The 12,989-nt window shown below is 38.0% G+C and overlaps 1 protein-coding gene across 8 annotated transcripts in view; it reads left to right on the plus strand.

Annotated features, from left to right (window-relative positions):
- Positions 1-12,989, plus strand: part of PHLDB2 (pleckstrin homology like domain family B member 2) — a 96,539-nt gene that overhangs the window by 50,717 nt on the left and 32,833 nt on the right. For 6 of the 8 annotated variants that reach the window (XM_087818149.1, XM_087818153.1, XM_016200195.2 and 3 more), the window contains exons 6-9: positions 3,547-3,675; positions 8,937-9,092; positions 9,998-10,108; positions 12,807-12,896. In XM_087818149.1, the coding sequence (XP_087674275.1) occupies positions 3,547-3,675; positions 8,937-9,092; positions 9,998-10,108; positions 12,807-12,896 (486 nt within the window). The remainder of the gene's footprint in view (positions 1-3,546; positions 3,676-8,936; positions 9,093-9,997; positions 10,109-12,806; positions 12,897-12,989) is intronic. The other 2 variants (XM_087818150.1, XM_087818152.1) reach the window with 1 other exon arrangement.

Consider the following 12,989-nt stretch of genomic DNA (forward strand, 5'->3'; position numbering starts at 1 on the left):
ATTTAATCTGAATGTAAAAATTTGGGACAAAAACAACTGGGATGTTACTTGTGAAAGAGGCCTTTTATACTATGAAACAAAGGTGCTAAGGCCAAAAGTTTTAAGGACAGTTTCTGGTGGATCCTGTGGTAGAATCTGGTGTCTTCACTAAAAAAAAATCAAATTGTAATTAATTGCCTTTGCCTCTCACAATATCCTCAGTGACTAAATCAGTGCTTCTCAGCTTGGCTGCATATTAGACAAGCTGGAGAGGTTCTGTTGTTGTTGTGTTTGGTTTTATTTGCTTGTTTTTATCCACCCCGAGGACATGCTTAGAGAAAAGAAGGAAGAGAGAGCGAGGAGCATCGATGTGAGAGAGAAACATTGATTGGTTGCCTTCCTTGCATGCCCTGGCAGGGTGTCAAACCCACAGCCCAGGTATGTGCCCCGACTGGGGATTGAACGGGCGGCCTTTCGGAGCACAGGACTCAGCCAACCGAGCCACACTGGCAGGCTGGAGAGATTTTTTTAAATGCTCATTCCTTAGAGTTTCTGCCCGTGAATAATTTACTTTTGGCTGTATATACACCTTAGGAACATCCGTCTTAAGTATACGAAGCAGGCAGAATCTGGCAAGGAGTTTGTGCTGAGGACAAGTCAGTGCGAGAACAGTGCTGACCGAAGCGGCCGTGTCTCTAGGGAAGCCGTGTCCGCTTCTCTTTATAAATGTCTCCTTGCACACCTAGGTTCTCCCGGCATGTTCCCAATTCCTTGAAACCTTGTTTTGTCAACGAAGTTAAAGTTGTTAAAATATTAGAAATTTATCTTAATTCATTTATTTCCTGAAAATAGATTTATGAATCTTTAAAAAAAAAAAAAGTTAAACTCTTTCCCAACTTGGTGTTTGGAAAATATTGCTGTGCCCACAGTCGTTAGAATAGGTGAGTTTACCATTTTAAATCTGGGGGAAGAGAGTCACACCCAGTTTTCATATTTTACATGTAAAAAGTAGGAATCCCTGAACCCTGGAATGTCACCTCATTTGTCCGTCTATTTTACCTTCTCTGTAGAAGGTGATACTCAGCTCTAATTAACTACTTGCCTTGAGCTAATTTTCCTTTGAAAACTTCCTGGGCAGTAAATAGAAGAGAGGAATATTAATTTCTTTCTGGCTCAGAGTTGGTCTACTTCTGGCTCTGGCAGGAGTGATGTCACCTCTGCGGTCCTCAGTGATTTATGGCCAGGCCCACCTGCCACTAGACCTTCTTTCATCCTTCCACTTTACTTCCTTTGCCCTAGCGTTGGCCCCACTGGGCTTTTGCTCTGAGACCTAGGCAGTGGTCACAGCCTTACTGGAAAATCGCAGAGAAGCTGCAGAAGGTCCTGATGGTGCCTGCTTGCATAATTCTTCTAACCACCCCCTTGTATGGAATTGCTAAACGTTTTGAGCACCTCAGGAGGAAGGCACTATGTAAACATAAGGTATTTTTTATTGGTTGTTTATTTGTGATTATTTACAGTTTTAAAAAATGAGAGCGTCGGAACAATAGTTTATTTCTTCGGATTGAGACCTGTGTTTGAGTCCAGCGCCTTTTTATATTATATTATACAATAGTATCAGTGTTTTCTATTAAATATAACTTTAAATTTTAAGGCTTTGAAATATGAAATTTAATTGGAATGAATAGTTTTCTTATTTCTTTTACTTTCTGTTTGGAACTAGATTTGCTGCAAAATCCGGTGATACAGTATCTAGAAATAGAACTTGTTTTGGATAAAATTCTTTTGCTTTGTAAACATGGCCATCTTTGATTCACACACAGAAGAAATACATTCTCGTAGCCAAAAGAATATGGGTGTTCTGTATCGCTGGCTTTATTAAGGGAAAAAATAATTAATTCTAAAAGTGAAGACTAAATCTAACTGGTACTACTAGTATTTTCTGGTTTCCTATGAATTAACACTTGAGAATCCTTTTTCCTGTAAACAACGCCATTGCTTTCTCCAATTCCTGCACAATAGATGTGCCCAATGAGCAGACTTGCCATGAAAGACAAGGACACTGTCTTCACAGTCTGCTAAGGTTGAAGTTGTAGAATCATATTTAGGTTGATATATGAAGTAGAATTCTCAGTTTTATGACTTCCGGGTTTATTCATTTTGAGAAAAGAGTGCAGTTCTAAATCAAAATATACATTTCTAAAATGCCCTTGACATTTTAAAATTTAAGCCACAAATGGAGACTCGAATGAACTGGTATAAGTATTGATGTCAATATAGTTTTAGACTTAAACCATAACATCTTTTATAAAGAATCTAAATATATGTTTACACAGGAAATCATGGCCATTTGGATGAAGAAGTTCTAGTAAGTATAATTTTATAGGACTATTTCAGAGCTTCATCTTTAAAAAAGAAATCCTTCTGTAATATACTTAGAAGCCAGTTTTATTTGTAGCGATTCACATAGAATGAACAAAGGGAAATAAGGTCATGGTATTTTGCTTACTGAGGGTGAAACTGTGGTTATGCTTGAGAAAGTGCTTCTGTTTAGTCCAAGAGTGTTACACAAGGAGAGAATCAGGTCTACAATTTGCTTCAAGGGTTCAGAGTATCATAAAGGGAACGCAAGTTGGGAAGACCGGCGCTACAGAGATTGAAGCTTTGTCTGTTTACGAGGTGGCATCGTAAGGCCTCGTAATCACTGTGTTACAGGATTTGCCTTTTGGGGTCACTTTGGAGTGTGTGACTGAGCAGAGATTTAGTGTGATCTCCTTTCTCTTCTCTGGCTCCTGGGTATTGTCCTCTCCTCTTTTTTCACAGTCCAGGTTTCACTTATTTTTCTATGTCAGTCATTGTAGAGAAGTTCTTATCTCCACAGTGAATGTCGCATGTTCAGCATCTCTGAGCTGCCTGATAGACCTTCTTCTCGCTGCGTGGTCAGCCTTGCATTTTTACTGGCCCTCTCAGCCTCTGGATCACATGCTGTCCTTGGAGTCAGATTCTCTAATTGCTTAAGCTCTGGGGTTTACCAGATAGCTAGATACGTTTAAGATGACCTGGGTATCACCCAGAGGGTCTAATGTACCTCTGACATGGGAACAAAATTTTAACAGTTTCCAAAGTGTGCTTAAGAAATGCTTTGAGCAAACTGGACTACTACAGTGCTTGAAGGAAATGCCTGCTTTTCATTGTCTGGCTCTCTGCCAGGTGACTCTGCAAGGCTGTCTTATGAATTCGGTTGACATTGCTTTTGTTCTTTGTTGACCATTAACCAACATTACCATTGCTTCCTGGCCTTTGTAACATGGTGGCAGGAAGGAAGGAAGGATGGGGGTCATTGCCAGTACTCAAGGAGGTAGATTGTGTTTTGAGAATACAGAAATGGGGTCCCTTGTGTCTACTTCCACTTACACCCCCTTATCGTAGTCACTAACCTATGTTTCTATGTTCATAGGGTATCTAGAGTTTGTGTATACTTGTCGTGTTATCCTTGGAAAATGTTCACTAACGCCTTGGGTGTGAAGGTAATTGCTATTCTTCTATTTTCTGATTTCTGAACTTCAGGAGAAGGTAAAGCTTGATGCTGAAAGGGAAAAACTAGAGAGGCTTCAGGAGCTTTACTCCGAGCAGAAGACCCAGCTGGACACTTGTCCTGAGTCCATGCGGGAACAGTTACAGCAGCAACTGAAGAGGGTCAGTAGCAAACAGGAATGTGCCAGTTGTTTTTTGTTTTGGTTTGGTTTATTTTTTTGTTTGTTTTTATTTTTTTATAGAGGTTTGTTTTTCATTAAATTTCACTTACTGACTTCCTTCTCCACATACTATAAATTTGCATAAGTTCCGGTCATTCGATACTTTTTAAATAGAAATATGCATGCTGACAGTATATATTATTTCATGCTAATCAGTTAAAAAATTCCTTCTTAGACTCCTTCACCCAACTGAGAATGTAAATACATTTCTGGAGTCATTCTTTGTAACCAGAGAGCAATTCCTGACATGTAACCATCACCAAGATTTTGTAGCATTTAGATCAACTGACATCTTCTCCCCATTCTGTGCTGTATCATGAATACTGTTTGCCCTTGAATTTTTTTTATCTTTTTTAGCTTGATTCTATACTCTTGTCCAAAAATTATTCTATTCTCTGATTTGCCCCCCACCACCGCTTATCGTATTGTTTTTCTTTTTCTTTCTACTTCTTCGTGACATTGAACTCACAAGCACGATCACAGCAGTGAAATGCCCAGACCCAAGGTGCAGGGCAATACTAATGCCCTCAACAGCTTCTATATGCATTTCATGACTTTTAAAAACTTAGTGCAGCATAGACCTTGTAGTTGAACTTTACCAGATTATTCACTGATCCTTGATGGTGGCAGTGCTGAGCACGACCACGTTCTGAAAACAGGGTCTCCTATGGGGATGGTTTCACAGTCACTGGCATGGCCACTCCTTAGTTCATAGACAATAGGGCTGTTCCTCTAAACAGCCACCCAGATAAAGTGTGACCCATTCATTAGAGTCTTGGATTTTTAAAGGAATCATGTAATCGTAATTAGCCCTGCGTGGCTAACAATTTATGATCCCAAGTGAGTAGAAAAGAAGTTTCGTTTCATTCATATCATTATGTCTGTACCTTCTTGGGAATGGGCAAGTTGAAAAATAAGTTAAGCTATCCCACCCTTAAAAATGTTTAAGATGATCTTTAATACAAAAATATCTGATCTAGGTTTTGAAAAATTAGTTTAAACTTTTCAATATATTGCAGAGGTTGAAAGCATCTTAATAAAGATTACTGAATGCAGACAAGTTGAACTGCAGCATAACAGTTTTAATATTTGTTATTTCTTTCAATGTTGGACCAAAGAAAGTTCCAACATTGTTTCTTCCTCTTCATTTTATTGCGTACAGCTAAATTTTCTGTAAGAAGATAAAACTTCTTAATGTCACCGTTCTCTGGAAATCTTGTGCTAAAATGATTAGAAAAAGACAGTATTTCTAAAACTATTTTAGTTTGTCATTTGTGTCTATGCCAGTTCACTAAAGAGATCAGGAAACTGATTTTTATAGTTGTTTAATATTTTTTAACTCTACTTATGACTAAAGATTTTACACAGTCATAATGCAATTTCAGCAGCATAGTTGTATAGTTTGTTCTTTGCTTCCTCTAGTTATGCAGTTATTGTTTGTATTTTTTATAAACATCGCTTCAAATAAAAATTGGTAATTCTATTAATAACCTGAACTCAGGTTGATACAATTGCTGTTTGCTCCATCTAGCTTCTATAGAGGAGCTCATAAATTTGTACATGTTCTAAAGATTTTGACTTCAGAAGAGGAAAGGAAATGATGCAGACAGCCTATTTCACTAATTGAAGGCAAAGATTCCTTCCTCTCCCTCTCTGAGCAGAGTGTAATATTCCTATCATAAAACCCCTTTTTGTAGGAGAGAAACTGGCTTGTGGTAGCTTCGGTTCACTTGATAGTAAGAGGTCTACTAATTCTGATTTTCAGGAATAAAGACCAGAGTAACTCTTCACCAGTCCCTTGGCTCAATCAGTAAAAAGTTCACTTATTTCACAAGAAGTCCATTCATACTAGGAACTTCGCTGTGTTATCACAGTTCACGTCCCTTCGGACCTCAAACACTTCAGAATGCCACTTCACAAAGTTTCCCTGAGGCATTTTAACTAGATTCAATGAAGCTGACTTTATTACAACAAGATTCTTTAGGCAGCAAGTTATGCAAACTTTAAAAATAAAGGAATATTTAAAAATAAAGAAACATCGTTTTCTTGACCTGTTTGTTGTCTCAAATACTTAAGCTGAAACTGTAGAATGAGTTTGTGTATACAAGACTGCACTTACGACTGGGCTTTTTACCTCTAAATCATTGCTTGAAGAGTCAGATTAGTTTTCATCTGATGTTTCATGGCCTGCGGTAGTATGTAGTTGATACGGGCTCACCAATCGAATTGTTCCCTGGGGTAGGAGGAGTGTGGAAAAGAAAGCTGAAGTTAAATTTGCCAGGATACGTTCCACTATTAAATGCAAGCAACACCTGGCTAGGACATTTGTTGTGCTTTTGATGTTTACTCAGCTGCCTGGTTGATTTTAGTCCCTTGATTTAAAAAAAAAAAAAAAAATTTATTCAGTGATATCTTCAATTAGGAGACCCTTTTTTGTCAGTAACTCTACAATCAGTTTATAATCTAATCTTGCACAAGTCATTCCACCTCGATGGGCCTCCATATTCTCCTATATAAAATGAGGAGGTTGTGCTAGATGTACCATCCAAATTCCAAAAGCGTGCAGTGAAAGTGTTTGACCACAGCACATAAGATGCGAGAATGTGAACAAACCCTGGGCGCCATTTAAATTTGCTTTTGGACTTGGCTTTGAGCTGTCAGGAGATCATTACTTTAATCTCTCCTGGCATTACCACATCTGCTCTCTTCCTCCTCTGCAAGGCAAAGAAAACATAAAAATCTACGTGTAAACTATGCATCCAAATTCTCAAGAAAGTTATTGGAAAGAAAAGAAGGAATTGCATTGAATTTTCTTTAGTGAGCCTTCCCCACCTGGCCTTGAAGCGTGCCGGCCGGTAGAGCTTTGTAATGTTCTTTCAGCAGTGAGGTGGAGCTCGCATTCTAATTCAATTTATCACACGCTTGGCATTGAGCTTCCTGCGTATATTTTTCTGTGCTCAGTGCAACAACTCCTGCCTCCAAATTCCAGCCCCTGAATTCTTATTATCTAATAGCTTTTAAAGGTTTTTCCCCCTCCCAAGTTGTTTTTCTTTCACAGTCTAAGTTTATATACACGCATTTTAATAGTTTAGATAACTTGATCAGATGATTACACCCGTGGAATCTGAGTGCTGAGTTTAGCTCTGGTTTTCAAGTTTCCTTCCTAGTGTACTATTATTGTCATGCAGTGGTTTAAATATTTACTACAAATAAATTAGTGACTCTGTGACCTTCGTGCGGTTAAAATAACATGTTGCATGTTAACCAGATGTGGAGTGAGGGACCCACTAGCATACTGTATATATTGTAGCCATATATCTACTTTGAGTGTAGATTATTTATAAACTGAAAAAACAGTTTATTAAATTTTTATCTCAGTAACTTTTAGACACAAACCAAGCTTAATGGAAAGACCTTAAAAATGAGTGCGCATGCCTGTATGAATAAATATATCAGCTAATGTATTGCTGCAAGACTAAGTATTTTGTTTCAAGATGTAATACTTGAGTTCTCTCTTAATTCCTTCAGTAGTGACTAGATTTGGTCTGAATTCATTAATTTCTTTAGAAATTATAAGCATGAAATGTCTGAGAAACTTGAAATGTCAGCTAATAACTTGAAACCAAAACCACATTTTGTCCGGCCAATTAAAATGTAAAGAAGTTTTAAATGATAAATTTTTCAAATTGTTTTTCCTGCTCTTAAGCTTTGAGAATACGCTGTCTGTGTTGACATAATAACCTTGTTGCTCTAGTGTTGGTTTTAATTACATGGTTACATGGTAGTTAATATCTCTATGAATCATTCCCAGAATAAAATTCATTCCATAAAATAGAAATGTATTTCATTAAATTAAATTAAAGATTTCATTTATCATCATTTACATAAAAACCAGGAGGTGCATGGAGTTAAATACTGATAAAGACCTAATTTATCATATATTTATTTTTCCAACTCTTTTTGATGTTTTGATTGGGGGGAAAATGTCCTGGCTCTTTTGCCTTTGTAGAGCTGTGAGCCATCTAGTTCAGCTGCCTCTTCTTTTTGGCCATAGATTATTTATAAATTATATATTTTTAAAAATCTATATATACTACATTTATAGTTCTGTCACAGTCTCCAAAAGTAAAGGGGTGAGTATTTTTTTAAAAAGTAGATTGGAGAATAATTTATACAACACAAACCAATTTTTGCAGAGATACAAATTCATTCTTGTCCTCAGGCATCTCCTAAGTTGGAGAATGTCTGTTCTAGATCATCTGATTTTTATGATTTCTGATCTTTCTTAAATGTCCTTAAGATTTTCCAGAGTCCTAGAATGTAATCTTTGAGTCACTCTTTGTGTCTGATGAGAGCTGTAGTTCCATTCTTTCCACTACAAAGGTTTGTAAACAATTTTAAGGGATTCACAGAAACCCAGTTTAAGAACCCCAATCTCCAAATATGTTTGATGATATTCCCCTTCAATAAAATTGTGTGAGCATGCATGCCTGTATATATTATATAGATCATACATATACTTATGTGTCCTCAAAAATATATATTTATTTTAAATAATGTACATATACTATTCTACCAGTATGTACATTAAAGAACATTTATTGAGAAATTATAAAAGGAAAGGAAAAAGTAAGATTAAATATAAAGAAGCTCTAATATTTCCTCTTCACATCTTAGTGAATTGTGTTGTGTGTCTTCCTCTTAGAGACCTCTGGTCTGTTATATATGCTAACTTTTTTTTTATAGTCAACAACTTTGAAATCTTGAATTCAATCTCTATACTATACTTTCATTTAATTTGAAAACTTGTGGAAAAATAGGAATTTTCTCAAGAGACTATGTCACACCTTTGGTCCACAGATAATGTTTAAGTTATTTACTGAATTATTTGTATACTTTGTGATCCATTTTAAAACCACCTAGCAGATCTGAAGCAAGAATTTCTACACCCACAAAGCAGTCTAAAATCAGTGGTGAAGTAAAAGTGTCCCCCATCCCCTCCCCCAAGTCCCTTCCAATTCCAACAATAGTCTCTGCACTGGGGGCTCATTTCCAAAAGAGAGGATTGCCATATTCTAACCCCGTTCAGTGTTGTAATTGGAAAGATATTTTGGACTGTTTGCTTTTAATATTTTTTTCCTTCACATTTAAAAGGCTGCAGCCATTCTGGTATGTCTTGTTTTCATTCGCTTTTCTCCAAAGGATGCCGACCGGCTGGATGTGGAGAGCAAACACTTTGAAGACCTAGAATTCCAGCAGCTCGAGCACGAGAGCCGTCTAGATGAGGAGAAGGAGAACCTCACCCAGCAGCTCTTGCGCGAAGTGGCTGAATATCAACGCAACATTGTCACCAGAAAGGTACTTCCGTCAGGTGTCATTCAATGCAAAAATCATAATACACCCCTCACTGTGTTAGCTATAATCACTAACATAGCTATAGCGTATGTCCATCTACCTGTCTACGTATCACCTTTGGCAGATTATGGAGCCTGCCATCTATATGCCAAATGGTGCTTTCAACTAGCAAACGTACATGGTCCAGTCATTGTTACTTGATGCTTTGGATGCATTGATAAACAATATCTAATTTTTTCTCTATGTGAAAACCAAGGCAGAGAAAATCTGAAATTTAGATATTTGTTTGAAATTTCTTCCCTTTGCAATCATAGTAACTAGATTCAGAATAATTGTATGAACAAAGTCTGTTGGGAAACTCTCTGTCCATTGCTCGTCAGTTCCCAAAGCTGGCTGATGGCTTGTCACCATTAGAAATAGCCCGATAATGCCATGCTGATAATACCTCGCTGACTGCACCCATCCCTGAGCCCCCAGATGTCCAGCCCAGTATTCAGCTGTTTCAGAATTTGGAATCACACCCCAGTGCTCTGGACTAAACCCCAAAAAACTGAAGGAAGGGAAAATGGAGAAGGTGACTTCTTAAGCTCTCAGTTTAAATAAGAAACTCCATTGTTTTTCCACGAGGCGTCTCCCAAGATGATGCCAAAAATTCATTTATAGTCTAAAACAGGATTTCCTGTTGCCTTCTGGGTTCCTCAAATAGATCTTAAATCACTTGAACTTAGGTAAGGAAAAGCCACGAGCTTGGCATGTCAAAGAAACTGCCCCTGGGTGATCATCACTGCCAGCCGTCAATGAAAATGTTATTCCAGCTGTAAACACCTTTTCTCTCGTTTCCAGGACAGACTGGCAAACCTTTGCATGTCTAATGTGCATCTTTTTGTGATCATCTTTATTCCCTCTAGGAAAAAATTTCCGCGTTGAAAAAGCAAGCCTCTCACATTGTCCAGCAGGCCCAGAGAGAACAAGACCACTTTGTGAAAGAAAAGAATAACTTAATAATGATGCTGCAGAGAGTGAGTATTTCCCTTCCAGCACTGTCTGCAGTAAAACACAGGCTCCAATTTGGGGAAAGTCCTTTCCTTCGAACCAAGTGCCTTTTAATAGTGAGCAGTGGATTGTAATTTAAGGAAGACTTTTTAATACATAATTCTATTCAATCCTCCACATTAATAAGCTGATGTTTTGAGAATGACTGCAATTCAGAGTAAAGCAAGGATATTTTCTTCATGTTTCTTCCACAGTGTGAAAATCCCAACTATGGAAAATCTGTCTGTTTTCTGATTTTTTGTTTTTGTAAAAAAAAATCATATTTTTCTTCAAACAGGTTAAAACATGTTCTGCTTTTTATTTTTTTATTTTTTTAAGGCTGTCAAACATATTGGCTCTGCTGCTCTGGAGTTTCAAACTCCAATTCTTTCTGTGGGGGTGTTCCTGGCGAATGCCACCTTGCATTTAGCTGAGCTGAATTGGCTAGGGTAGACACCCCCATGTGGACGGCAAGATCACTCTCACCAAAGGGACCGCGTCCACATCCCAGCCCCTCAAGTGACTACACGGAAAGGGATTCCTCTGCCCAGACTTCAGCCTGACTTCCTGATATGGCCAGAGTCTAATTTCAGGAATAAGTCAACAGAAGTTAAAGCTGATGGCGCTAGTCTCCCTCCTGAGCCTGGCGTGCCGGCCAGTACCGAGGAATGTCACTCTTGGGATCATAAAAATATGAGAGGGACCGAGAATGGTGTGCAGGAGAACAGTCAAATCCAGCATCATGCATTAAAGTATGAGGCTGCACCATGGCCCCACCTAGAAGAAATGTAGCTGGGGTATCCCCATTTTAGCTATTTTCAGTTCGAGAAGAGACAGAAAAATTGGTCTCTTGTATAGAATCATGGGTTCACCCGAGGTGCCTCTGTGGCCCACGCCGACCCCCGGCAGCTCCTCTGCTCTCGCTTCCTCAGCACCCACCGACCCCTGAGCGGAGCTGCGTTTCCCACCCCTGTGCCCTGCTCTGGGGTGAACCCTACGTTCGCACCATGAGCGGCCCCGCCACCGTTTTACCCTTTCGCACAGTAGTCAAAAGGCACAGATTAAATCATATAGTTTAATATGTAGTATTTAAGTGGTTTCTGAAATTTTAGCACAAAAAAAAGGGAGAAGTTTTTTAAAATGGGTAAGCACCCTCGGAGAAATACCATTTTGTTATTAAAAATATATGAAATATAATTCTATTGTAAAAATTGAGGTCCACAAATATTAAGATTTTTATTTTCCCAAATTGGTCTATAGATACATCTCAATCCCAGTAAAAACCCCAACAGACATTTTGTAGAGATTGATAGGTTGATGCTAGAATTTAGTCAATCCTCATTATTTGTAGGTTCTGTATTTGTGAATTTGCCTCCTCGCAAAAATTGATTTGTAACCTCCAAATTAATAGTTGTTGTGTAGTCATTCGTGGACATGCACAGAGCAGTGAAAACTCTGAGTCACTGGACATGCACACTCCATGCTGAGGTTAAACAAGACGACCCTCCGCCTTCTTGCTCAGTTTTTATACTATAAGCGAGTGTCCTTTTTGTGGACTATTTAGTACCACATTTTCCCATTTTTGTGCTCTTTGTTGGTGATTTTGCCATGTGAAGTGGTTCACAAGCACAGTGCTAAAATACTATCCAATGATCCTAGTACAGAAGGCGGCGATGTGCCTCATGGCAGAAATGCTTGCATTAGATAAGTCTCATTCAGGCATCAATTGTAGTGCTGTTGGCTGTGAGTTCAATGTTATTGAATCATCATTATATATTAAATAAGGTCTTTTTATACAGAAACACACATAAAATAAAAGTTTTGTATTGATCAATACGTTGCTGAAAATATTGTGACCAGAGGCTCACAGGAACCCAGCCTGATCATTCCCCTAGGAATGAGAGTGTTCACTAATTCAGCGTTCACTAATTTACTGTTCATGACAACGTAATAGAACATCAGCTATGCAAAAATGAGAATTACCTGTAAATACAGATGCAAAGGGCGTAGTATAGCCAAAACAGCTTTGAGCAAGAACAAAGTTGGAGAATTTATACCATTTGACTTCAAGGTTTACTCTAAAGCTGTAATATTTAAGACTACTTGTGTGTGTGGTGCTGGCATACAAATAAGACATACACTGTATAGATCAGTGGAAACAAACAGAGTCCAGAATTAGACCTATATATATGATGTCTGTTCATTTTTGACGAAGGCTTGAAGACAATCTAGTAGAGAAAGGAAAGTCTTTCCAACAAATGGTGCTGGGTCAACTGGGTCAACAAGGAGAAAATGAACCTCTCCACCCACCCTCACACTACGCATATAAATCAATTTGAGACTGATCATAGACCTAAACTTAAAAATTGAAGTGATGAAGTTTCCAGAAGAAATTATAGGAGTACAAGTGCCCCTTCATAGCCTTGGGATAAAGAGGGAAAAAAAGACTTAAAGAGGAAATGACAAAGAACTTGTATCCAGAATATATTAAAAACTCCTATGACTCAATAACATATAAACCACACAGTAAATAATATTTTTTAAAAAGCAGGCAAAGACTTGAATAAAAACATTTCACAAAAGATATATGAAGAGTTATTAAGTCATATGAAAAAATATTCAACATCATTAGTCACCAGGGAAATGCAAGGTCGACTAAACTTAATAGATTTTGTGTTCCTTCAGGAAAAGGAAAATCTTTGTAATTTGGAAAAGAAATACTCCAGCCTCTCTGGGGGGAAAGGGTTTCCTGTCAATCCAAATACTCTAAAAGAGGTAAGTTATGATTTTACATGTTCACTCATACCACCTTAGGCATCAAGAGATGTACCTCAGTTTTATGTGATTAGCTGAGTAGGAAAAACATGA

The sequence above is a fragment of the Miniopterus natalensis genome, chromosome 6 (genome assembly GCF_054644295.1).
Source record: "Miniopterus natalensis isolate mMinNat1 chromosome 6, mMinNat1.hap1, whole genome shotgun sequence".
In the NCBI taxonomy this organism is placed as follows: domain Eukaryota; kingdom Metazoa; phylum Chordata; class Mammalia; order Chiroptera; family Miniopteridae; genus Miniopterus; species Miniopterus natalensis.